Source organism: Elephas maximus, chromosome 9, assembly GCF_024166365.1.
Source record: "Elephas maximus indicus isolate mEleMax1 chromosome 9, mEleMax1 primary haplotype, whole genome shotgun sequence".
NCBI classification, from domain to species: Eukaryota; Metazoa; Chordata; class Mammalia; order Proboscidea; family Elephantidae; genus Elephas; species Elephas maximus.
The window spans coordinates 118,220,087-118,240,814 of record NC_064827.1 but is presented as its reverse complement, the minus strand read 5'-3'; the positions used below and the strand labels follow the sequence as shown (position 1 = coordinate 118,240,814).

The following is a 20,728-nucleotide window of genomic DNA, read 5'->3' as shown; positions in this document are numbered from 1 at the left end:
GAAGAAACTGAAGATTTTTACCAACTTCTGCAATCTGAAATTGAACAAACATGCAATCAAAATGCAATGATAATTACTAGCGATTAGAATGCAACAGTTGGAAACAAAGAAGGATTGGGTAGTTTAAAAATATGGCCTTGGTGATAGAAATGATGCTGGAGATCACATGATAGAATTTTGCCACACCAATGACTTAGTCATTTCAAATATCTTTTTTCAACAACATAAAAGGCAACTATTCATGTGGATCTTGCTGGATGGAATACATAGGAATCAAATTGGCTACATCTGTGTAGAGAGACAATGGAGAAGCTCAATATCATCAGTCAGAACAAGGCCAGGAGCCGACTGTGGAACAGACCATCAATTGCTCATATGCAAGTTCAAGTCGAAACTGAAGAATATTAGAACAAGTTCACAAGAGCCAAAGTAAGACACTGAGTATATGCCACCAGAATTTACAGACTGTCTCGAGAATAGATTTGATGCATTGAACATGAATGAATAAAGACAAGTTGTGGAATGACATCAAGGACATCATACATGAAGAAAGCAAGAGGTCATTAAAAAGAAAGAAAAGACCAAAATGGGTGTCAGAAGAAACTCTGAAACTTGCTCTTGAATGTAGAGTACCTAAAGCTAATAGAAGAAACGATGAAGTAAAAGAGCTGAACAGAAGATTTCAAAGTTCAGCTTGAGAAGACAAAGTAAAGTATTATAACGAAACGTGCAACGATCTGGAGTTAGAAATCCAAAAGGGAAGAACACACGTGGCATTTCTCAAGTTGAAAGAACTGAAGAAAAAATTCAAGCCTTGATTTGCACTACTGAAGGATTCTATGGGCAAAATATCGACTCATGAAGCATCAAAAGAAGATGGAAGGAATACCTAGAGTCATTGTACCAAAAAGAACTGGTCGATGTTCAAGCATTTCAGGAGGTGGCATATGATCAAGAATCGATGATACTGAAGGAAGAAGTCTAAGCTGCACTGAAGGCATTGGCGAAAAACAAGGCTCTAGGAATCGACAGAATACCAGTTGAGATGTTTCGACAAAGAGATACAGCGTTGGAAGCACTTGTTCATCTATGCCAATAAATTTGGAAGACAGCTACCTGGCCAACCTACTGGAAAAGATCCATATTTGTGCCCATTCCAACAGAATCTGGAAATTATTGAACAATATCATTAATATTACACACAAGTAATATTCTGCTGAAGATAATTAAAAAACACTTGCAGCAGTGCACGGACATGGCATTGCCTGAAATTCAGGCCAGGTTCTGAAGAAGATGTACGAAAGGATATCATTTCTGATGTTAGAAGGATCCTGGCTGAAAGCAGAGAGTACCAGAAGGATGTTTACCTGTGTTTTACTGACTAGGCAAAGGTGTTTGACTGTGTGGATCAAAACAAATTATGGATAACATTGTGAAGAATGGGAATTCCAGAACACTTAACTGTGCTCATGAGGAACTTGTACATAGAATAAGATGCAGTCGCTGGAACAGAACAAGGGGATACTGAGTGGTTTTAAATCAGAAAAGGTGTGCATCAAGGTTGTATCCTTTCACCGTACTTACTCAATTTGTATCTGAGCAAATAATCTGAGAAGCTGGACTATATGAAGAAAGGTCAGTGTAAAAGAGGAAAACCCTCAACGAGAAGGATTGACACCGTGGCTACAATGGGCTCAAACACAACAATTGTGAGGATGGCTCAGGACCACGCAGTGTTTCGTTCTCCTTTACATAAAGTCACCGCGAGTCAGAGCCGACATGAGGGCACTTGACAACAACAGTGTAGACTTAGTCTTTAAAATACTGTGGGAAAGAATTATCAGTGCTATTTTGATCCCAGTGCCGTTGAGTCCACACCGACTCACAGCGACCCTATAGGCCAGAGTAGAACTACCCCGTAGAGTTCCCAAAGAGCGCCTGGCAGATCTGAGCTGCCCATAAAGCCCAGTAAATACTGACATACATATTAGTTAGTATTTAACTAGGTTGGTACACAAACAATAATAGTTTGGTTAAATATTTTAAAAAGAAGTCTGCCTGCCGGGGTTTTTTTGACCCCAAAGAAGAGAATATGTAAGTCACTCACCAGAAGTGGGTGAAAAAGTCAGGTGAGGAAAAGGGTAAATGGCCGACCAGTTACAAACTCACAGGAAAAATATAGTTTTCTCTAAGTATCACATCCGTGAATTGACACTTCCCTACCTTGGTCCCATGTACAAAGCCTCTTCTAAGGGCTTTTAGAAAAATAACACTTGGTGCCAAGCGAATTTTGTGCTAGCTAGGAGAGAGCAAGAAGGGCTTGATTCTTGGGAAAACCAGGCCCATTTACCGTTGAAAACAAACTGTCACTGAACTATATCACAGAAAACCTAATTCTTATTCTGCCTGTTAGAACTTTTCTCCTCTCAGAACCTTAGTAACTCAGAAACCTCTCTCTTTCCAAGTTGTTGTTGTTGTTAGGTGTCGTTGAGTCAGTTCCAACTCATACCGACCCTACGGGACAGAGTAGAACTGCCCCATAGGGTTTCCAAGAGCCCCAGCTCTTAAGCACTGTGGCATCAGGGTTTCCTGAAATAATTTAGTGCTGGTTAATTTATAACTTCTCTACAAAAGAGAATCAGAGCCCTGGTGGTGCATCGCAACCGACTTGATGGGAACAGGTTTGGTCTTTTGGTTTCAATTATTTCAGGAGGAGCCCTGGTAGAACAATGGTTAAGGGCTTGGCTGCTAAGTGGAAGGTTGGGGGTTGGAACCCACCAAGCTGCGCCATGGGAGAAAGATGTAGCAGTCTGCGTTTGTAAAGATTATGGACTTGGAAACCCTATGTGCCAGAGGTGCTCTGTCCTATAGGGTTGCTATGAGTCGGAATTTGACTGACGGCAATGGGTTTGGGGTTGAAATTACTTCAAGACCAGTAGGTCTCATGCTCTGATAAAGCAAACTGTTTTTCTTCTTTATATTTAGCTTTCATCCTCTGAATTACATTCTGCTCAATTAGTTCTTCTCCCTGAGAGTTTTGTTTACTTTAATCTGGACAAGTGAGTCTGTCCACCACATCCTGGCTCGGCTGGCTTCTGACATGGTCTCAGCATAAGGATGCTGGAAAAGCTGCCCTGGCTGACGCACCCCAGGCAGGGGCAGAGCCACCTCCAAAGCCCCCAACTGCCAGCCTTGGGGAGAGAGTGTTAGGCCTATCCTGTATCAAAGGGCTGTCTGTGCTGAAAGAAGATCAGACATTTATACAGACAGTTGGGCAGACACTTTCCTTCTCGCTGTCTCTGAGGTCACTATAGGATGGTGTCTTAGCCTCCACGTGCTCCAGTGACTTAGTCAGAACTCATGGGGAAATTAAGTGGTGCTCAGTCAGCAACAGTGGACCAGAGGATGAACCCAAGTTAGGAGGGACGGACCATTCAGCTCACTCTTAGTATTTCCCCCCATGAACATAATTATTTCCCACTCGGTTAAAATGGAAATGGCATTTTAACATGTGGCAGACAAAATGGCCCTGAAATCCTTAAAAGACTATCAAAACAAGTGTCAGCATTTTATTTGCAAAATTATCATGCCTGAAATGAATAGCTCAGCGAGGTTATCAGCTAACAATTGTGGGTGCCACCAGACAGGATCACCAATGAGCCGAACGTAAATTTTAATAAGCCCCTTTGATAGTACGCTGACCAGCCGAGCAATTATCATCAATCTGCATAGCCTCAGCGGCTACGGGGAGAGAGCAAGCTGCACTCTCCATTGAGTGTGCTGTACACATGTATTAGGGAAGGCAACCGGGCCGCATCAGTTAGGGTAAGCTCATGTTTGTCACCTTGAGAGCTTAATTTCCCAAATTGAAAAAAGTTCCAGTGATTTTAAAAACTAAAAGTCCATACGCTTTCAAACAGCAATGAAATCACCATGAGTAGAAAACCACACAGTAAAACAGGCAGTCGCTCAGTGTTATGGATGGAATTGTGTCCTCCCCAAATGTGTGTCAACTTGGCTAGGCCATGATTCCCAGTACTGTGGGGCTGTCCTCCATTTTGTGATCTGATGTATTAACCCTACATGTTGTAAATCCTAACCTCTATGATGTTAACGGAAACCCTGGAGGTCAAGTGGTCAAGACCTAAGGCTGCTAACGGAAAGGCTGGCAGTTCTAATCCACCAGGCACTCCTTGGAAACCCTACGGGGCAGTTCTACTCTGTCCCATAGGGTCACCAGGAGTCGGAATCGACTCAACAGCAACTGATTTTTGTTTTACTGATGTTGATGAGGCAGGATTAGAGGCAGTAATGTTAATGAGGCAGGACACAAGCTATAGGATCAGGTTGTATCTTGAATCAATCCCTTTTGAGATATAAAAGAGAACTGAGCAGAAAGGAGAGGGACCTCGTACCACCAAGGAAGAGGTGCCAGCAGTACCTCCTTTGGACCCAGGGTCCCTGTGCTGAGAAGCTCCTAGACCAGAAGATTTATAACAAGGACCTTCCACCAGAGCTGACAGAGGAAGAAAGCCTTCGCCTGGAGCTGGGGCCCTCAATTCAGACTTCTAGCTTCCTAGACTGTGAGAGAATAAAGTTCTGTTCACCAAAACCATCCACTTGTGGTACTTCTGTTATAGCAGCACTAGATAACTAAGACATTCGGTATGCCAGCATCTGAGAGGAGAATAATTTATTAGTGTGTGTAGACATCACAGGGATGAAGCACGGCTGCAGTGTCCAGGCTGACCACGGGACACCAGGGACTAACACATGGGTGAAGTGCAGGTCTGCAGTGTCCAGGCTGACCACGGGACACCAGGGACTAACACATGGGTGAAGTGCAGGTCTGCAGTGTCCAGGCTGACCACGGGACACCAGGGACTAACACATGGGTGAAGTGCAGGTCTGCAGTGTCCAGGCTGACCACGGGACACCAGGGACTAACACATGGGTGAAGTGCAGGTCTGCAGTGTCCAGGCTGACCACGGGACACCAGGGACTAACACATGGGTGAAGTGCAGGTCTGCAGTGTCCAGGCTGACCACGGGACACCAGGGACTAACACATGGGTGAAGTGCAGGTCTGCAGTGAGCTGGGCTTCTCCAGGGCTGCCTGGCTCACATTTGGACATATGCCCCAGAAGATGGTCTGGTTTGAGAAGATGCACAGAAAACAAAGGTATCTAACATCATTCCAGGAAGCTGTAATACTCTCTTCCTTTTCACATTGAATTTACACTTCACCATCTCCCACACGCTTCAGAGCTGTTTTGCCTGGTCAGCGGCATTCTGTCAGAAGAGGAAGAAAGCATTCTAAGCTCCTCTCCTCTCACTGAAATCAGGTACAAACGGCTGGGGTAAGGAAGCAGAGAACTCTACTCTTATCCATGGTCCTAGGACAATTCTCAGGGTCCAACCTTGGCTGCAAGGAGCCCTGCTGGTGCAGTTTAAGCACCTGGCTGCTAACCAGAAGGTTGGTGGTTCGAGCCTACCAGCTGCTCCATGGGAGAAAGATGTGACAGTCTCCTTTTCTAAAGATTATAGACTGGGAACCCTATGGTTCCCTATGAGTCAGAATTGACTAGATGGCACCAGGGACCTTGGTTGTATCATTTTCTTCCTTCCTTTTTGAATCGATCTGGCTCTTGGTTAAGGAGCCCTGGTGGTGCAATGGTTAAGTGCTTGGGTGCAAACTGAAAGGTCGGTGGTTTGAACCCACCAGCCACTCCACGGGAGAGAGATGTGGCAGTTTGCTTCCATAAAGACTTACAGCCTTGGAAGCCCTATGGGGCAGCTCTACTCTGTCCTATAGGGTTGCTATGAGTCAGAATCGACTTGACAGCAATCGGGGGCAACGAGGCGTGGAGGGACCCTTGGTTGGAGTAGAATGCTAGGTAAGCCCAGGCCACTTCCTAGGAGGAAGTCTCAGAAGTACAACAGTTCTGGGCTTCACAAGCCTACTGGCACTAGTCTCTGACTGGTTTACATCCCCTCCTCGGCCATCCTGTATTCTAGCACTGACTATGTAAAGAAGTTACCTGACAGAGGACGGGCATGGAAAGGTTGTTTCTTCTAAAATCCAACATGCAACCATTCATTCAATTCAAAAAGGAGAAAAGAAAAAGTTTCAAGTTCGTTTTCTTTTCACTAATTTTATTTATATTTGGTAATTTGCACTCAGAATCAGGATGAGATGTATACATGTAAATGTCTGCATATGTGTGCGCATGTGTATGATCCTCTGGAAACTTTATTTGGTATAACTTCACATTTTTGGTATACAGAAATCATGTTTGTTTTCTTAATGCAGCACAGTAGACATATAATCAATATTATTTCCTAGGGTGTGCAATGTATAAATTATTCACATTAAAATATTAAAAGTGGAAAGCTTCATACGCAGGAAATTTTTAAAAACATACAGCGAAATCTGAACGTGTGATTTTGACAACATACACTACTAGCTTTATACAGCTGCAAGAACATGGCATGATATGCTTTTGGACAAAGTACACAACACAGGGGTCCATTCCAGAAGTTACCACACTGCGGGAATAATTCGCATTTCACTTTGGTTGGTGGAATTCCATGTGCTGAGGCATATAGGGCATCCGAAAGATACTTCCGCAAGTACACTTATTATGTTGGCATTTTAAAGATCTCCGTTTCTTCTATTCTCCTTTAAAACGAGGGGGTCTTTTCTCTTTAAAGGCAAGAAGACCTTCAAGTCTGTCTTTTGTTGGAATAGTCTAAGAAAAAGAAAACAGTACTTGTATCAAAAATTGAAAACACCTGTTAATAGTTTAACACGCTTTATTTGAGAAAATAAATTAGGAGCACATTCTAAAATTTTGAAATCTACTAAAGGTCAGTGGTTTGAACCCATCAGTGGCACCGAGAGAGAAAAATGTGGCAGCCTACTCCCGTAAAGATTTATAGCCTAGGGCACCCTATGGGGGCAGTTCTACTCTGTTGTTGGGATGGACTTGATGGCACACAACCACAACAACTAGTCATTTGAACAATCTTCCTCATTATGTTACCAGATTTATCATTCTAAGTCCAAATATCCTTCTCAAATTTCTCTTCGGACTCTGAGGCTGTCCATTTCTAAGACACTTGTAACGTACTTCATTCATGGCACGTCTGCACTAATGACAGGTGGCGATTTATCAGCACAGACTGGGCATGGAGTGGAAGTCTGGACGGTGCTCACGATTTAGGACTCCTCCATGCCTGAACAGGAACAGATGTAATTTCCAAGTCTTAGGGAAGGTAAAACAAAACTCTTTTGCTACTCTGGATGCCCTAAAGCAAAGTTACATCTTTCAGAAAAATAAATAAATGAAAGCATTGTGTTCCTCTACAGAAAGCCTTAATGCCTACAAAAACAAAGCTGTGTACTTTAATTGCTGAACTTCCAGGGGCAGGAGATGAGGCTCAGACCTCAGGAAGAGCCCACAAGCCTCACACATGGAAGCATGCACGAGGCAGCCACACTGTTCACGGCCTCCTCCCACCAACACTCTACCATGGAGTCAGGACTCAAGACTACACCACAAAATACAAGGGCTACAGCGAATGGCACTGAAGCAATTACTCTCCTAGTTCTCTCAATTATGTAGACAAGAGTCGCTGGTCTGCTCTGTGCAACAAATCTGTCATTAGCACTGTAGCTGTCAACAGCAGAAGCAACCATCTGCATGACTCTGGAATGGGCATGAGGGAAGTTTGCTCAGGCCACAGAATTCATCTGGATTACACAGAAGGTAAACATTATCCATTTCTAAGAGTGCATCCTCACTGAGTCTGTGATTATTTTACATACCTGAGTATAACAAGCTTCTTCTATGGCTAATCCTGTTACCAAATCAACCTGAGGATAAAAAAAAATTCATTTCAGCAGGAAGTACCTTTAAAAAGGTGGTATATACAATATGGAAACCCTGGTGGCATCGTGGTTAAGAGTTACGACTGCTAACCAAAAGGTCAGCAGTTCGAATCCACCAGGCACTCCTTGGAAGCTCTATGTCGCTGTTCTACTCTGACCTATAGGGTCACTATGAGTTGGAATTGACTCGATGGCAATAGGTTTTATACAGAATATGAATTCAAATTTAATAATCCTATTCCAAAAGAGTGGAAACCCTGGTGGCATAGTGGTTAAGTGCTACAGCTACTAACCAAAAGGTTAGCAGTTCAAATCCACCAGGCACTCCTTGCAAACTCCATGCGGCAGTTCTACTCTAACCTATTGGGTCACTATGAGTCAGAATTGACTTGAAGGCAATGGGTTTGGATTCCAAAAGAATGGACCCCTTTGATGTGGTGTGGCAGATCAGAATTATGACCAGTACCAGAGGCTCTGGAGCTAGGCTGCCTGGGTTCAAATCCTGACTCTATCACTTAGAAGCTGTGAAACTTTAGGTAAGTTATTTAGTCTCTCTGTGCCTCTCGGAATCGACTCAACAGCAGTGGGTTTTTTTTTTTTTTTTTTTTTGGTGCCTCAGAGAGGCATGTCTGAATATCTGGCTAATGGTAATACCTACCAAATAGGGGTGCTGTGAAGATTAAATGAGATAACGCAGGTACAGGCTTTGTAAAAACACTTAAGATATAAATACATACATATATATATATAAAATGGTAATTATCAAGAGCTATATAAAGTGTTATTTTAACTGTTACTATTATGTAAGCATTAAAACAAAATCAACTACTTTGTAAAGTTATAAAACTATATTTATTGCTAACAAATGAAACCTCTTTTTACTGCTACGGAGGCCGGAAAGATACAGTAGCTCTTAGATCTGAAAGAAACAGCTTTCTTCAAAATTCCCATAGCCCTGGTGGCGCAGTGGTTGAGAGTTGTAGCTGGTAACCAAAACGTCAGCAGCTTGAATCCACCAGCCGCTCCGTGGAAACCCTATGGGGCAGTTCTACTCTGTCCTATAGGGTTGCTGTGAGTTGGAACTGGCTCGTTGGCAACAGGCTTGGTGGTTTTAGTCAATGGGTGCCTGCGGTTCTCCCTTTCTGCGCCTGCCTCTGCCCTGGCCTGGGCTCCAAGCCTTTGGAGTCAACTCCCTGGGAACCTAGGATCCCTACAGATTTGCCTTGTCTATGTGGGTCTCCCTGCAGAAAGCACACTGAGATGTTAAAGGGGAGACAGCTAGAGTCGGCTCTGAGCGAGGACGTTTTCCTTGGTATGTTTTTAATACTATGATACCCGTGCTGAGAATACACAGAATGACTGCTGTTTTCTATGAACTACTAACTAATAAATCTATTAGCTCAATGGCAAAAATAACAAGCATGTTATAAACCACAGGGTACCTGTGAAATTACCGAACTCTGTAACTATGACACTGAATCAACAACACCATAAGCAGAATGAAATCAGCAATGTAGCTAAAAAGAACCTCAGTGGCTTTCAGTAATAGCAGCAAACAGCTATACCTTAAAACATTAAAAAAATATGTAGACACTTTAACAGGGTTCATTTAAATCACTCTCCATTCCAAAAATAAAAAACAAGTGATACGGTAACTTACCTCCATCCCTTGATTAATTGCTAACTTTGCCACTCTCATTGCAACTGGTCCCTAAAATTCAGATTACAGAAACACAGATTTTCATTACTACTTATGCAAATTATGTTGTATATGCCAGTATCATTCAGAAATTCCCACTGCCGGATCCACGGCACAGAACCAACAATGGTTGTGGGGCAGCAGGTGAAGAATTTCCACGAAGCGGCAATTGTGAAATGGTATTGCACAGCAAGTTATTTAGATTCCACAGGCATTCTGCTAGGCAGCGAGCTCTAGACTCTCCAAGGTCAGCAGGTAGTGCGTGTCCCCTAGAGGACTTACCATTCTCGAACGAACAATTCCCCCTAGAAGTTAGGAAGGGAAAAGAAAAGGGACAGAAGACTGTTTGATCAATACCACACTGCTGAGTGATTACGACAGAAGCTTCGGCTGGAGGCGAGGCTGATGCTGTTGACTGATATGAGGTTCAGAAATAACCTATTCCAACACTAGTTCTGTATCCTTCCTCCGTGAACATCAATGCTCAACTGAGATGATGGTGTATTGGTAAGGATGTGTTGTACAGGCAGTGCTCCACATTACAAAAAAGCCTAAGGTCTAAATAAGTTCTTTCAGGATGTATAAAATCGACAGAGGAAAGACCTAGGATAGCCTCTGCGAGAAGAAAAACATCACTCTGGTCTTGTGGAAGCTGAACTGTTACCAAACTATCCTACAGAAAACCACAACCTCCCAGATAGAATCAGCTATTTTGTAAGTACCTAAGAGTTGTTTATGGGTAGTAAACTTGAATTCAATGTCATATTTTAAATAGTCTTTTGAATTAAAATACAAAGTGGGCTTAAATAGCAGACCCAACAAAAGTCTCTAATGCCTGCTAGGTGAACAGATGAATTACTGAATACATGAAGCATGCCATGCTTTCTCATCTAGGGATTCCTATTCTCAAGTCTGACCTGTGTAAACGCTCCTCTTCAATCACATGCTTAAACATCCTTCCACAGGCCACAATTTTCCAAGGCTATGTTACTTTGACAAGAATCTCAGTCACGAGTCTTCTACATATGGTTGCGTTTTTTCAGGACCATCAATCCTTTTTAAACCATGTGCTCCTCTGCATGAGGACTCTTGTCCACTCGCCTATGATCCAAACAAAGAGCTCACCCACTCTCTCATGCACAGAATCCTGGAGCCCTCGTTGAAGTGCAGAGCCTGATTTAGGAGGTCTGGGGTAGGGCCTGGGACTCTGAGTTTCTATTAAGTTCCCAGGGGATGCCTGTGCTGCTGCTCCACTGTGGGTAGCAAGGTTTAGAAAACCTTGAAAAAACAGCAAAATGAATAACACTACAGTAGAGATAACACTCGATTTCACTAGCTTCCCTATTAAAACGTAAAACTAATGCCTCTTTTTCATGGCCCTTTCTTAAAATGTAGAAGTAATATAACACAGAAATCATCTAGGAATACTAATTTTATAAGAGCTTTTTTTTTTCTAGTTATTTGGAAAGATAATCTCTCAGTGACAAACTAATGATTATAAAAATAAAGACTATTCCATCTCAACTCTCATTTTGTAACTTTTACATATAGCTTCTCAGTTACACATTTTCTGAAGTCATTTAACATCTTATAAACCTGTTTGACCTGGAGAAAGCTGAATGTTAACAATTAGGAGTTCTCGGAGCAATATCCTTGAGATGAAAGATGATGAACACATGAACCAGGATGGATGTCAGCATGCGTTATCACATGGTGGAGGGTGGCTTGATGTCAGCTTACAAGTGGCAGAGGAGGAGGAAGGGAAGGAGATGCCACTGGTTCTCAGGCAGGGTGATGTTGTGGACACTGACGTCATTAACCACACTGAGGATCCTGGACAAAGAGCAAGTTCACAGAAATGAAGATAAATCTGAACTCCAGACGTGCTAGGGGGCTGGTGAGCTGTCTATGTGCAGCTCCAAATACGGGAGCTGAAAACTCAGGTAGGAAGATCAGGAGGGGCCATGAGTAATCAGAATTGGAATTATGCCACAACCTTTCTTAAACACACCCTTTTATTTCAATTGAGATATGTTTTGGTCATAAAGTTTTAAGGCAAGGGATGTCACTAAACCAATATTTAGTTAAATACTTAATTCTCCTGATTTAGTCTCTTTTTAGGTATACATTTTGCTAGTATTTTGAGGATAATACTAAAGCTACAGTGAATCTCTGTTTTTTTTTTTTTTTTCCTAACCAGTGAAAATCTTTATTTGCTCTCTCTACATTCATTCAACAAATCATTCCTGAACCCCTACTACTGAATGTAAGGCTCTGTCAGCTTATATAGGCAATAAATTATATAAGCTTCCTGCCCTAAAAAGCTTACAGCTTGTAAGTTAATTAAGAAGGACCAAAGTAGGGGCAATACCAGGAGATGTGGTTTTAGAAAACAAACTCAACAGTGAGCTCCCAGTCTGAGAATTATCAGGGACTGGCTGGATCATGGAAGAACTCGGTCTTGTCTGATTCCAAAAGGTGGCAGTGGGTATGGGAGGCAAGTATCAAGCCAGTGGTCATCACAAGGTAAGCCAAAGTCAGGAAGCCATTGACAGTTCAGCTGGCTGAAGTACAGACTTTCCAACTACGGTCTACGAAGCGCTACCTACCATCCCAGGAGATTTGAAAATGCTTGTTAGGAACTTAACTCTTCATAAGCTAACATAAAACGACCCAAAACACTTCTGCTACATGGAAGTACAATGGTATTCGAGAGCATCACTGAGCAGGTAGGCACCCATAATGTACTAAGTCAGGTTACCTGACTGACAGGCTTTAGGATAAATGGCATAAATTCAGGCTTAAATATTAACAAAGCAGCTTTATCTGTTGGGGCTCCACATACAGTATCATCAGTAAAAAGGGAAGACTCTTTAGTTACTATTGGTTTAATGGTATACAAGGCACTTTTGATGCCTCTGGACCTCGTAGGTAGTAAATAAGTCTGGTTTCACCGCATTTAGCGCCAAGGTGGGTCCCTTTTGAAATGTGTGTAGCTCAGCAGATCAGAGTTAGAGCCTCACTGTTGTGTAGGTTGAGCGTTCTATTAGGTGATGCTTCCTGGATGTGTTAGTTTTGTAAACTTTATTTCTGTAAGATAAGGCTTGCAAGCATAATTACGGCTTTCCTGTGTAATAGTTAGGGTGCCACGATGGGTTTGTTTTGGCTTTTGTGTCATACTTGGAAAACCAGAGGTTCCCCACATAACCTAATGGAAAGGTGCCCACAATAAATTCTCTATGTAGTTCTTAGTGGTATATTGTCATAGCACAGATCAATGGCACCAGAGTGCCACTTGTCTTATTGGTGGCTTGTATTCCCAGATTATACTTCTTGAAATTTCTATTACCAACTACGATAGTTAAGGCTGTATGTCAACCTCGCTGGGCCATGATTCTCAGTGGTTTGGCAGCTGTGTAATGATGTCATTTGGCAGTTATGTAATGTTATAATCAACTCCATGATGAGATCTGCTATGAGCAGCCCATCAGTTAGAAGGGAGCTTCCTTAGGGGTGTGGACTGCCTCTAGTATGTAAATGGATGTTCCTGCAAGGCTCTCGTTCTGGATCCTACATCCAGCTTGTCATCATCTGACCTCCAGTTCCTGGGGCTTCGGCCAGCAGTTTACCTGCCAATCTTGGGATTCAACAGCCTCTGCAGCCTGTGTGCCAGTGGTCTGCCATATGACATGCTGGTCTTGTGTTTCTCATCCCCTGCAGCTGCGTGAACCTGGAGAAGCCTCCAGCCTGACAGCTGACCCACAGATATGGGACTTGCCAGCCTCTACAACCACGTGAGCCATTTCCTTGAAATAAATATCTCTCTCTGTATATACACACATACACTTCACTGGTTTTGATTCTGTAGAGAGCCCAGCCTGACATTTGGTACTGAAAGTAGTTCTAGAGAAAGAAAATTCTAAGGATGAGTTTTCTAAATTGGTTCTCAAGTCTTGTTAGTTTTAAAAGTGTTGATGGCTCTGCTTCCAATAGATCAAGTATTGGTGAGAGACAAGGCTCTGGGTGATTGTATGTTTGAAACTTTCCTACAATTTTGTTGGAATGAGAAGTATAAGGAAGCAGGTCGATTGGCCCCACTTTTGCTAGACAAAGTGGTGAAAGAAAGAGATGCGCTCAGGGCTTCAGAGTCCCAGCTCAAGCACTACATAAACAACTTCATACTTGCCACTTGTGGCCTGAAAGAAAGCTTTATTTCTTGTAGTAGCAGAGCTGATACTGCTGAAAGTCAAACCCAGACTCTTACTGTAAGAGTGGCTGAATTACAGCACCAATTGAATTCCCAACCTCAAGTGGCATCTGAAGTCAAAGTGAGAGCATTTATTAGGAAGAAATGGGATCCTGAAGCTTGGGATGGAGATATATAAGCAGATAATCAGGAAGTTGGAGACACTGAGTCGCTAAACTCCATTGAATGACCCCTGCCAACAGAACCAGGCCTCTCACTCCCATCTGAAGAGATTACTCCATCTTTGTCTACTAAGCCACCCTTCCCAGTAAAACCATTAGTCTCCCCACCCCCAAGTGATATTAACCCAGCTGTGTCTGAAGAGCCTTTGTGTGAATCATCCCCTGTGCAGGCTTCCGAGTCATAGCCTGCACCATCGCCTGAGGCAAAAGTCTTACAAGACATTAATGCATGTTCTCAGAACACATTCCCACCACTGATTTTATCTTCTAAACCTACAACTGGACCTAAGTCCCAGCGAGCCCCAAAACGTGAAGTACAAAGCATGGCCAGCAGGAGGTACACTACATTCTGAAAGAACTGCTTGACTTTTCTAATATGTACGAAGAGAAGCCTGGGAATATGTATGGGAATGGCTATTAAAGTAAGATAATGGTGCAAGGAACATAAAGTTGGATCAGTCTGAGTTTACTGATATGGGCCTACTAAGCACATATCCTTCACTTGATGTTACAACTTAAAAGGTTAGAAAAGGACCTAACAGTTTATTTGGTTGGGCTGCTGAAGCATGGATTAAGTGGTAGCCTACACTAAATAAAGTTGAAATGCCAGACCTGCCTTGCTGTACTGTAGAAAAAGGTATCCAAAGGCTTAGGGAAACTGGCATGCTAGAGTGGATTTATCAGGTTAGACCCACAGACCCACACAGAGAGTACCCAGAGGACACATCTTTTATCACAAAAGCAAGGTACAAGCTTGTGAAGGGACCCTCAGCACCCTTGAAGTCTGTGATGATTGCTATTTTATGTAATTCAGATATGACAGTGGGAACTTCCTCAACTGGATTAAGACACCTAACTACAATGGGGCCGACTGTGGTAGGGGACAAGTGGGAGCACTCAATCGACAAAGACAAGGTGGGCATGGTTACCATAATGGACAGTGGAGTCAAAGCAGTAATCAAAACAGGCTGACTCATACGGACTTAGGGTGTTGGCTACTTAGTCACAGTGTCCCTAGGGGTTAAAGAGATGGGAAATCTACTAAACACTTATTTGATCTGTACAAGCAGATGAATTCTAGGTCAAGTAAATGGCACTGTAACTTCAACAGCCAGAATAGACAGTCATGGCCCCTCAATCAATTCCCAGACTTGAGCCAGTTTACAGACCACAACCCCTTGGATGAAGGGCCCCATTGCACTGCCAAAATTTTATACTGTCTCCCAATCTTCCCCAAAGGGATCTACAGTCTTTTATGAGTGCAGTTCATCAGGGAAAATGAAATTAGACTCTCTTGGGATTACTGGACATTGGCTGTCTTAGTTACCTAGCACTGCTCTAACAGAAATACTACAAGTGGATGGCTTTAACAAAGAGAATTTTTCTTCTCTCAGAGTCGAGTAGGGTAGAAATCTGAATTCAGGGTGCCAGCTCCAGGGGAAGGCTTTCTCTCTCTGTCAGCTCTGGAGGAAGGTCCTTGTCATCAATCTTCCCCTGGTCAAGGAGCTTCTCTGTGCAGGAACCATGGGTCCAAAGGATGTGCTCTGCTCCCAGCACTGCTTTCTTGGTGGTATGAGGTTCCCATGTCTCTCTGCTTGCTTTTCTCTTTTATATCTCAAAAGAGATTGGCTCAAGGTACAATCCAATCTTGTAGACTGAGTCCTGCCTCATTAACATAACTGCTGCTAATCCCATCTCATCAACATCATAGAGATAGGATTTACAATACATATGAAAATCACATCAGATGGCAAAATGGTGGACAATCACACAATACTGGGAATCATGGCCTAGCCAAATTAATACATGTATTTTTGGAGGACACAATTCAATCTATAACACTGGCTCTGAACTTACACTATCCCAGGAGACCCAAAGAGTCAGTGTGGCCCACCAGTCGGAGGGGGGGAAGGATAGAAATCAGGTTATTAATGGAATCTTAGCTCATATCCATATCACAGTGGGTCCGGTGGGTCCCTGAACTCATCCTGTAGATTTATTTCCCCAGCTGCAGAATGCACAATTGGAATAGCTATACTCAGCAACTGGCAGACACCCCACACTGGACCTCTGACATGTGGATAAGGGCTATTATGGTAGGAAAGGCTAAGAGGAAGCCATTAGAACTGCCCCTACCTAGGAAAATAGTAAACCAAAAGCAATACTGGTTTACTGGAGGAACTGCAGAAATTACTGCCACCATCAAGGACTTGAGGGATACAGGGGTGGTAATTCCTACCACATCCCCTGTGCAAAAGACAGATGGATCTCGGAGAATTACAGTAGATTATGGAAAACTTAACCAGGTGGTGACTCCAACTGCAGTTGATGTTCCAGATGTGGTTTCACTGCTTGAGCAAACTAATACATCTCCTGGTACCTGGTGTGCAGCTGTTGATCTGGCTAATGCCTTTTTCTCCAGGCCTGTTTCAAAGGAGCATTGGAAGCAGTTTGCCTTCAGATGGTAAGGCCAGCAATACACCTTCACTGTCCTACCTCAAAGCTATGTCAACTCTCCAGCACTGTGTCATAATTTAGCCTGCAGAGACCTTGATGGCCTTGTCTATCCACAAGACGTCACACTGATGATATTATGCTGACTGGACTTATTAGGGAAGAAGTACCAATGACTCTAGACTTAATGGTGAGACATTTGTGTGCTAGAGGGTGGGAAATTAAACAAGAAAAATTCAGGTGCCTTCCACCTCAGTGAAATTTCTAAGGGTCCACTGGTGTGGGGCATGTTGAGATAGTCCTTCTAAAGTGAAGGACAAGTTGTTGCATCTGGCCCCTCCTACAACTAAAAACAGGGCACAATTCTTGGTGCCCCCTTTGGATTTTGGAAGCAGCATATCCCTCATCTGGGTGGGCTACTCTGGCCTATTTATCAACTGACTTGAAAAGCTGCTAGTTTTGAGTGGGGCCCAGAACAAGAGAAGGCTCTGCAACAGGTTCAGGCTGCCAAGCAAGCCACTCTGCCACTTGTGTGATATGATCCAGCTGATCCAATTGTGCTTGAAGTGTCCAAGGCAGACAGATGTTGTTTGGAATCTTTGGCACACCCCTAGTGGTTAATCATAGTGCAGACCCTCAGGGTTTTGGAGCAAAATCCTGCCATCCTCTGTAGATAATTACTGTCCTTTTGAGAAACAGCTTTTGGCTTGTTACTGGGCTTTTGTGGAGAGTGAACACTTACCCATGGGCCATCAAGTCACCATGAGGCCTGAGCTGCCCATCACGAACTGGGTGTTGTCTGACCCACAGAGCCATAATGCTGGATGCGCACAGCAGCACTCCATCATTAAATGGAAGTGGTGTATACGAGATTGGGCCCCAGCAGGGCCTGAACGCACAAGTAAGTTGCATAAGGAAGTGGCCCAAATGCCCATGGCCTCCACTCCTATCACATTACCTTCCATTTCCCAGTCTGCACCTATGGCCTCATGGGGAGTTCTTTATAAGTTTGAGTGAAGGAGAGAAAATTAATGCCTGGTTTACAAATGGTTCTGTGTGACATGCAGGCACCACTCAAATGTGGACAACGGCAGCACTACAGCCTATTTCTGGGACCTCCCTTGCAGTGTGATCGGTTACTTTTGTGTGGCCTTTCTCACCATGGGCTTGTAACACCCACCCAAGTGACTGGGTGGGACTTTGTTAATAAGGCAAGTGTGGCCCACCAAACGGGCTGGTCAGTTGTGCCATTCTGCTCGGCTTGAAATGAGCCATCCCAGAGGTGTGAGGAGAGGATCTCGCCACCACCAAGGAAGAAGAGCCAAGAGTGGAGCATGTCCTTTGGACTTGGGATCCCAACGCTGAGAAGCTCCTGGAACCAGGAGGCCCAGAGAGAGAGAGAGAGAGAAAGAGAGCTGTAAAACCGAAGATGGTGAGAAGCAGTGGAAGAGAAACAGTGGCAGGAGAGACCAGCAGGAGATAGCGTAATGGGCTTCTGGGCCCATGGAGTGAGAAAGATGAGTGCCTTCGGGCAGGAGGCATGCTGGTGGAGTAGGGCACCTCCAGACACTGGGTAGAGCTGGGTTTGCTGACCTGTGGAGCTAGCGCAGAGCACCTTCGGGTTGAGGCTCACTGGCAGAGTGGAGTGCCTCAGGGCACTTAAGGGCAGAACTAAAAGAGCTTTGTAACACTTACCCAAGCAGGGCAGAGGGCTGAGGGCCAGAGAGGCAAGCCTGGAAGCATAATTGAGAAGAAGCTATCTCAATGGAAGAACTGTATCCCAGGACATCCTGAATCTGAATTGTAACCAGTTACTTCTCTAATAAACCCCATAACTGTGAGTACAGTCTGTGAGTTCTGTGGCCATTGTAATGAATTACCAAACTCAGCACAGAAGTAGAGTGCTGTGGGAGGGACGGTCGGTGTCAGAACTGGTAAAAAAAAATGCAGAAAGGAGGCATGTCTGACTTCTGCCTCATAGGAATCAGCCTTGGGCTGTTATCTTGATTCTCCTTCTCCCTTGTGAAGAGAGAGGCGGTCAGAAACCGCCTCCATGCCATTTTTACATCCCTGAAAGACAATGGTGAAGGGAAATCCTCCCAATGGGCAGAACTTCAAGCAGTGCACCTGGCTGTTCACTTTGTTTGGAAGGAGAAATGGCCAGATATGTGACTGTATACTGATTCATGGGCTGTGGCCAAGGTCTCACTGGATGGTCAGGGACCTGGAAGGAACGTAATTGGTAAGTTGGAGACAAGTGTTTATGGGGAAGAGGTATGTGGTTACAACTCTATGAATGCACCAAAGAGGTGAAGATATTTGTGTCTCGTGTGAATGCTCACCACAACTTGACCTCGGCAGAAGAGGATTTTAGCAATCAAGTGGATAGGACGACAAGTTCTGTGGAAACCAGTCATCCTCTTTCCTTAGCCACCCCTGTCACTGCTCAATGGGCTCATGAACAAAGTGGTCATGGTGGCACAAATGGAGGTTATGCCTGGGCTCAGCAACATGGACTTCCACTCACCAAGGCTGACTTGGCTACAGCCACTGCTGAGTGCCCAATCAGTCAGCAGCAGAGGCCAACACTGAGTCTCTGATAAGGCATCATTCCTTGAGGCTATCAGACAGCAAGCTGGTGGCAGGTTGATTACATTAGACTGCTTCCATCAAGGAAAGGGCAGTGTTTTGTCCTTACTGAAATAGACACTTACTCTGGATATGGATTTGCCTTCCCTGAATGCAATGCTTTTGGCAAAACTACCATCCATGGACTTACAGAATGCCTTATCCACCATCATGTTATCCCACACAGCATCGCCTAGGATCAAGAGACTCTCTTCACAGCTAATGAAGTGCAGCAATGGGCCCATGCTCATGGAATTCACTGGTCTTACCATGTTCCCCAACATTCTGAAGCAACTGGCTTGATAGAATGATGGAATGGCCTCCTAAACTCACAATTACAGTGACAGCTAGGTGGTAATACCTTGCAGGGTTAGTGCAGTGTTTTCCAGGAGGCTGTATATGCTCTAAATCAGTATCCAATATATTGTGCTGTTTCTCCCTTAGCCAGGATTCATGGGTCCAGGAACCAACGGGTGGAAATGGGGGTGGCACCACTCATTATTACCCTACTGATCCACTCGCAAAATATTTCCTTCCTGTTCCCACGACCCTATGCTCTATGGGTCTAGAGGTCTTAGTTCCAAAGGAAGAAGTGCTTTTAGAGACACATCACTAATTCTGATGAACTGGAAGTTAAGACTGTCCTCATATCTCTGGGTCAAGAGGCAAAGAAGAGAGCTACCATTCTGGCTGGTGTGACCGATACTGATTACCAAGAGGAAATTAGATTGATACTACATAATGGTGGTAAAAAGAGTATGTCTGAATACAGGTGATTCCTTAGGACATCTCTTAGTACTGCCATGCCCTGTGATTAAGGTCAATGGAAAACTACAACCCAATTCAGACAGAACTACTAATGGCCCAGACCCTTTAGAAATGAAGGTTTGGGTCACCTCACCAAGCAGCGAACCACAACCAGCTGAGGTGCTTCCTGAGGGTAAAGGCAATATAGAATGTGTGGTGGACGAAGGTAGTTCTAAATATCAGCTACTACCATGTGACCAGTTGCAGATATGAGGACTGTGTTATAAAGTATTTCTTCCTTGTATCACCAACCAAACTCGTTGCCATCGAGTCGATTACGACTCATAGTGACCCTATAGGACAGAGTAGAACTGCCCCAAAGAGTTTTCAAGGAGTGCCTGGTGGATTCGAACTGACAACCTTTTGGTTAGCAGCCGTAGCACTTAACCACTAGGCCACCAGGTCCTTGTTTGTATGCATCAAATATTTTTGTTTTCTTTACTTATAAAATATAAGATGTAAATGGGGCTAGTGTGCTTTCAATTGTATGCATGTTAGCTGTATTATGTTATGCACAGTTTTAACTTTATAACTATATTTACAGATTATGTATGGTTTAAAAGGAGATATGTACAGGTGCCAAGTTGACAAGGGGTGGAGAGTGATGGTAAAGGTTGTGTGTCAACTTGGCTGCATCAACATGATTCTCAGTGGTTTGGCAATTACGATGTAGTTTGGCAATTATATAGCGATGTAATTTGGCAGTTATGTAATGTTATAATCAACTCCACGATGAGATCTTATATGAGCAGTCAATCAGTTGAAAGGGAGTTTCCTTGGGGGTATGGCTGCCTCCAGTACGTAAACGGATGTTCCAGC

At 43.8% G+C, this 20,728-nt stretch overlaps 1 protein-coding gene across 15 annotated transcripts in view; it reads right to left on the bottom strand.

Annotated features, from left to right (window-relative positions):
• Nucleotides 1–6,134: 6,134 nt before the first annotated feature.
• Nucleotides 6,135–20,728, bottom strand: part of AUH (AU RNA binding methylglutaconyl-CoA hydratase) — a 212,427-nt gene continuing 197,833 nt past the window's right edge. For 14 of the 15 annotated variants that reach the window (XM_049896583.1, XM_049896584.1, XM_049896585.1 and 11 more), the window contains 3 exons: nucleotides 9,554–9,604; nucleotides 7,831–7,878; nucleotides 6,135–6,751 (listed from right to left, as the gene is read on the bottom strand). In XM_049896583.1, coding sequence (XP_049752540.1) covers nucleotides 6,674–6,751; nucleotides 7,831–7,878; nucleotides 9,554–9,604 — 177 coding nt within the window. In that variant the 3' untranslated portion in view covers nucleotides 6,135–6,673. Of the gene's footprint in view, nucleotides 6,752–7,830; nucleotides 7,879–9,553; nucleotides 9,605–9,874; nucleotides 11,426–20,728 lie in introns of those variants that run through there. The other variant, XR_007518740.1, reaches the window with a different exon arrangement.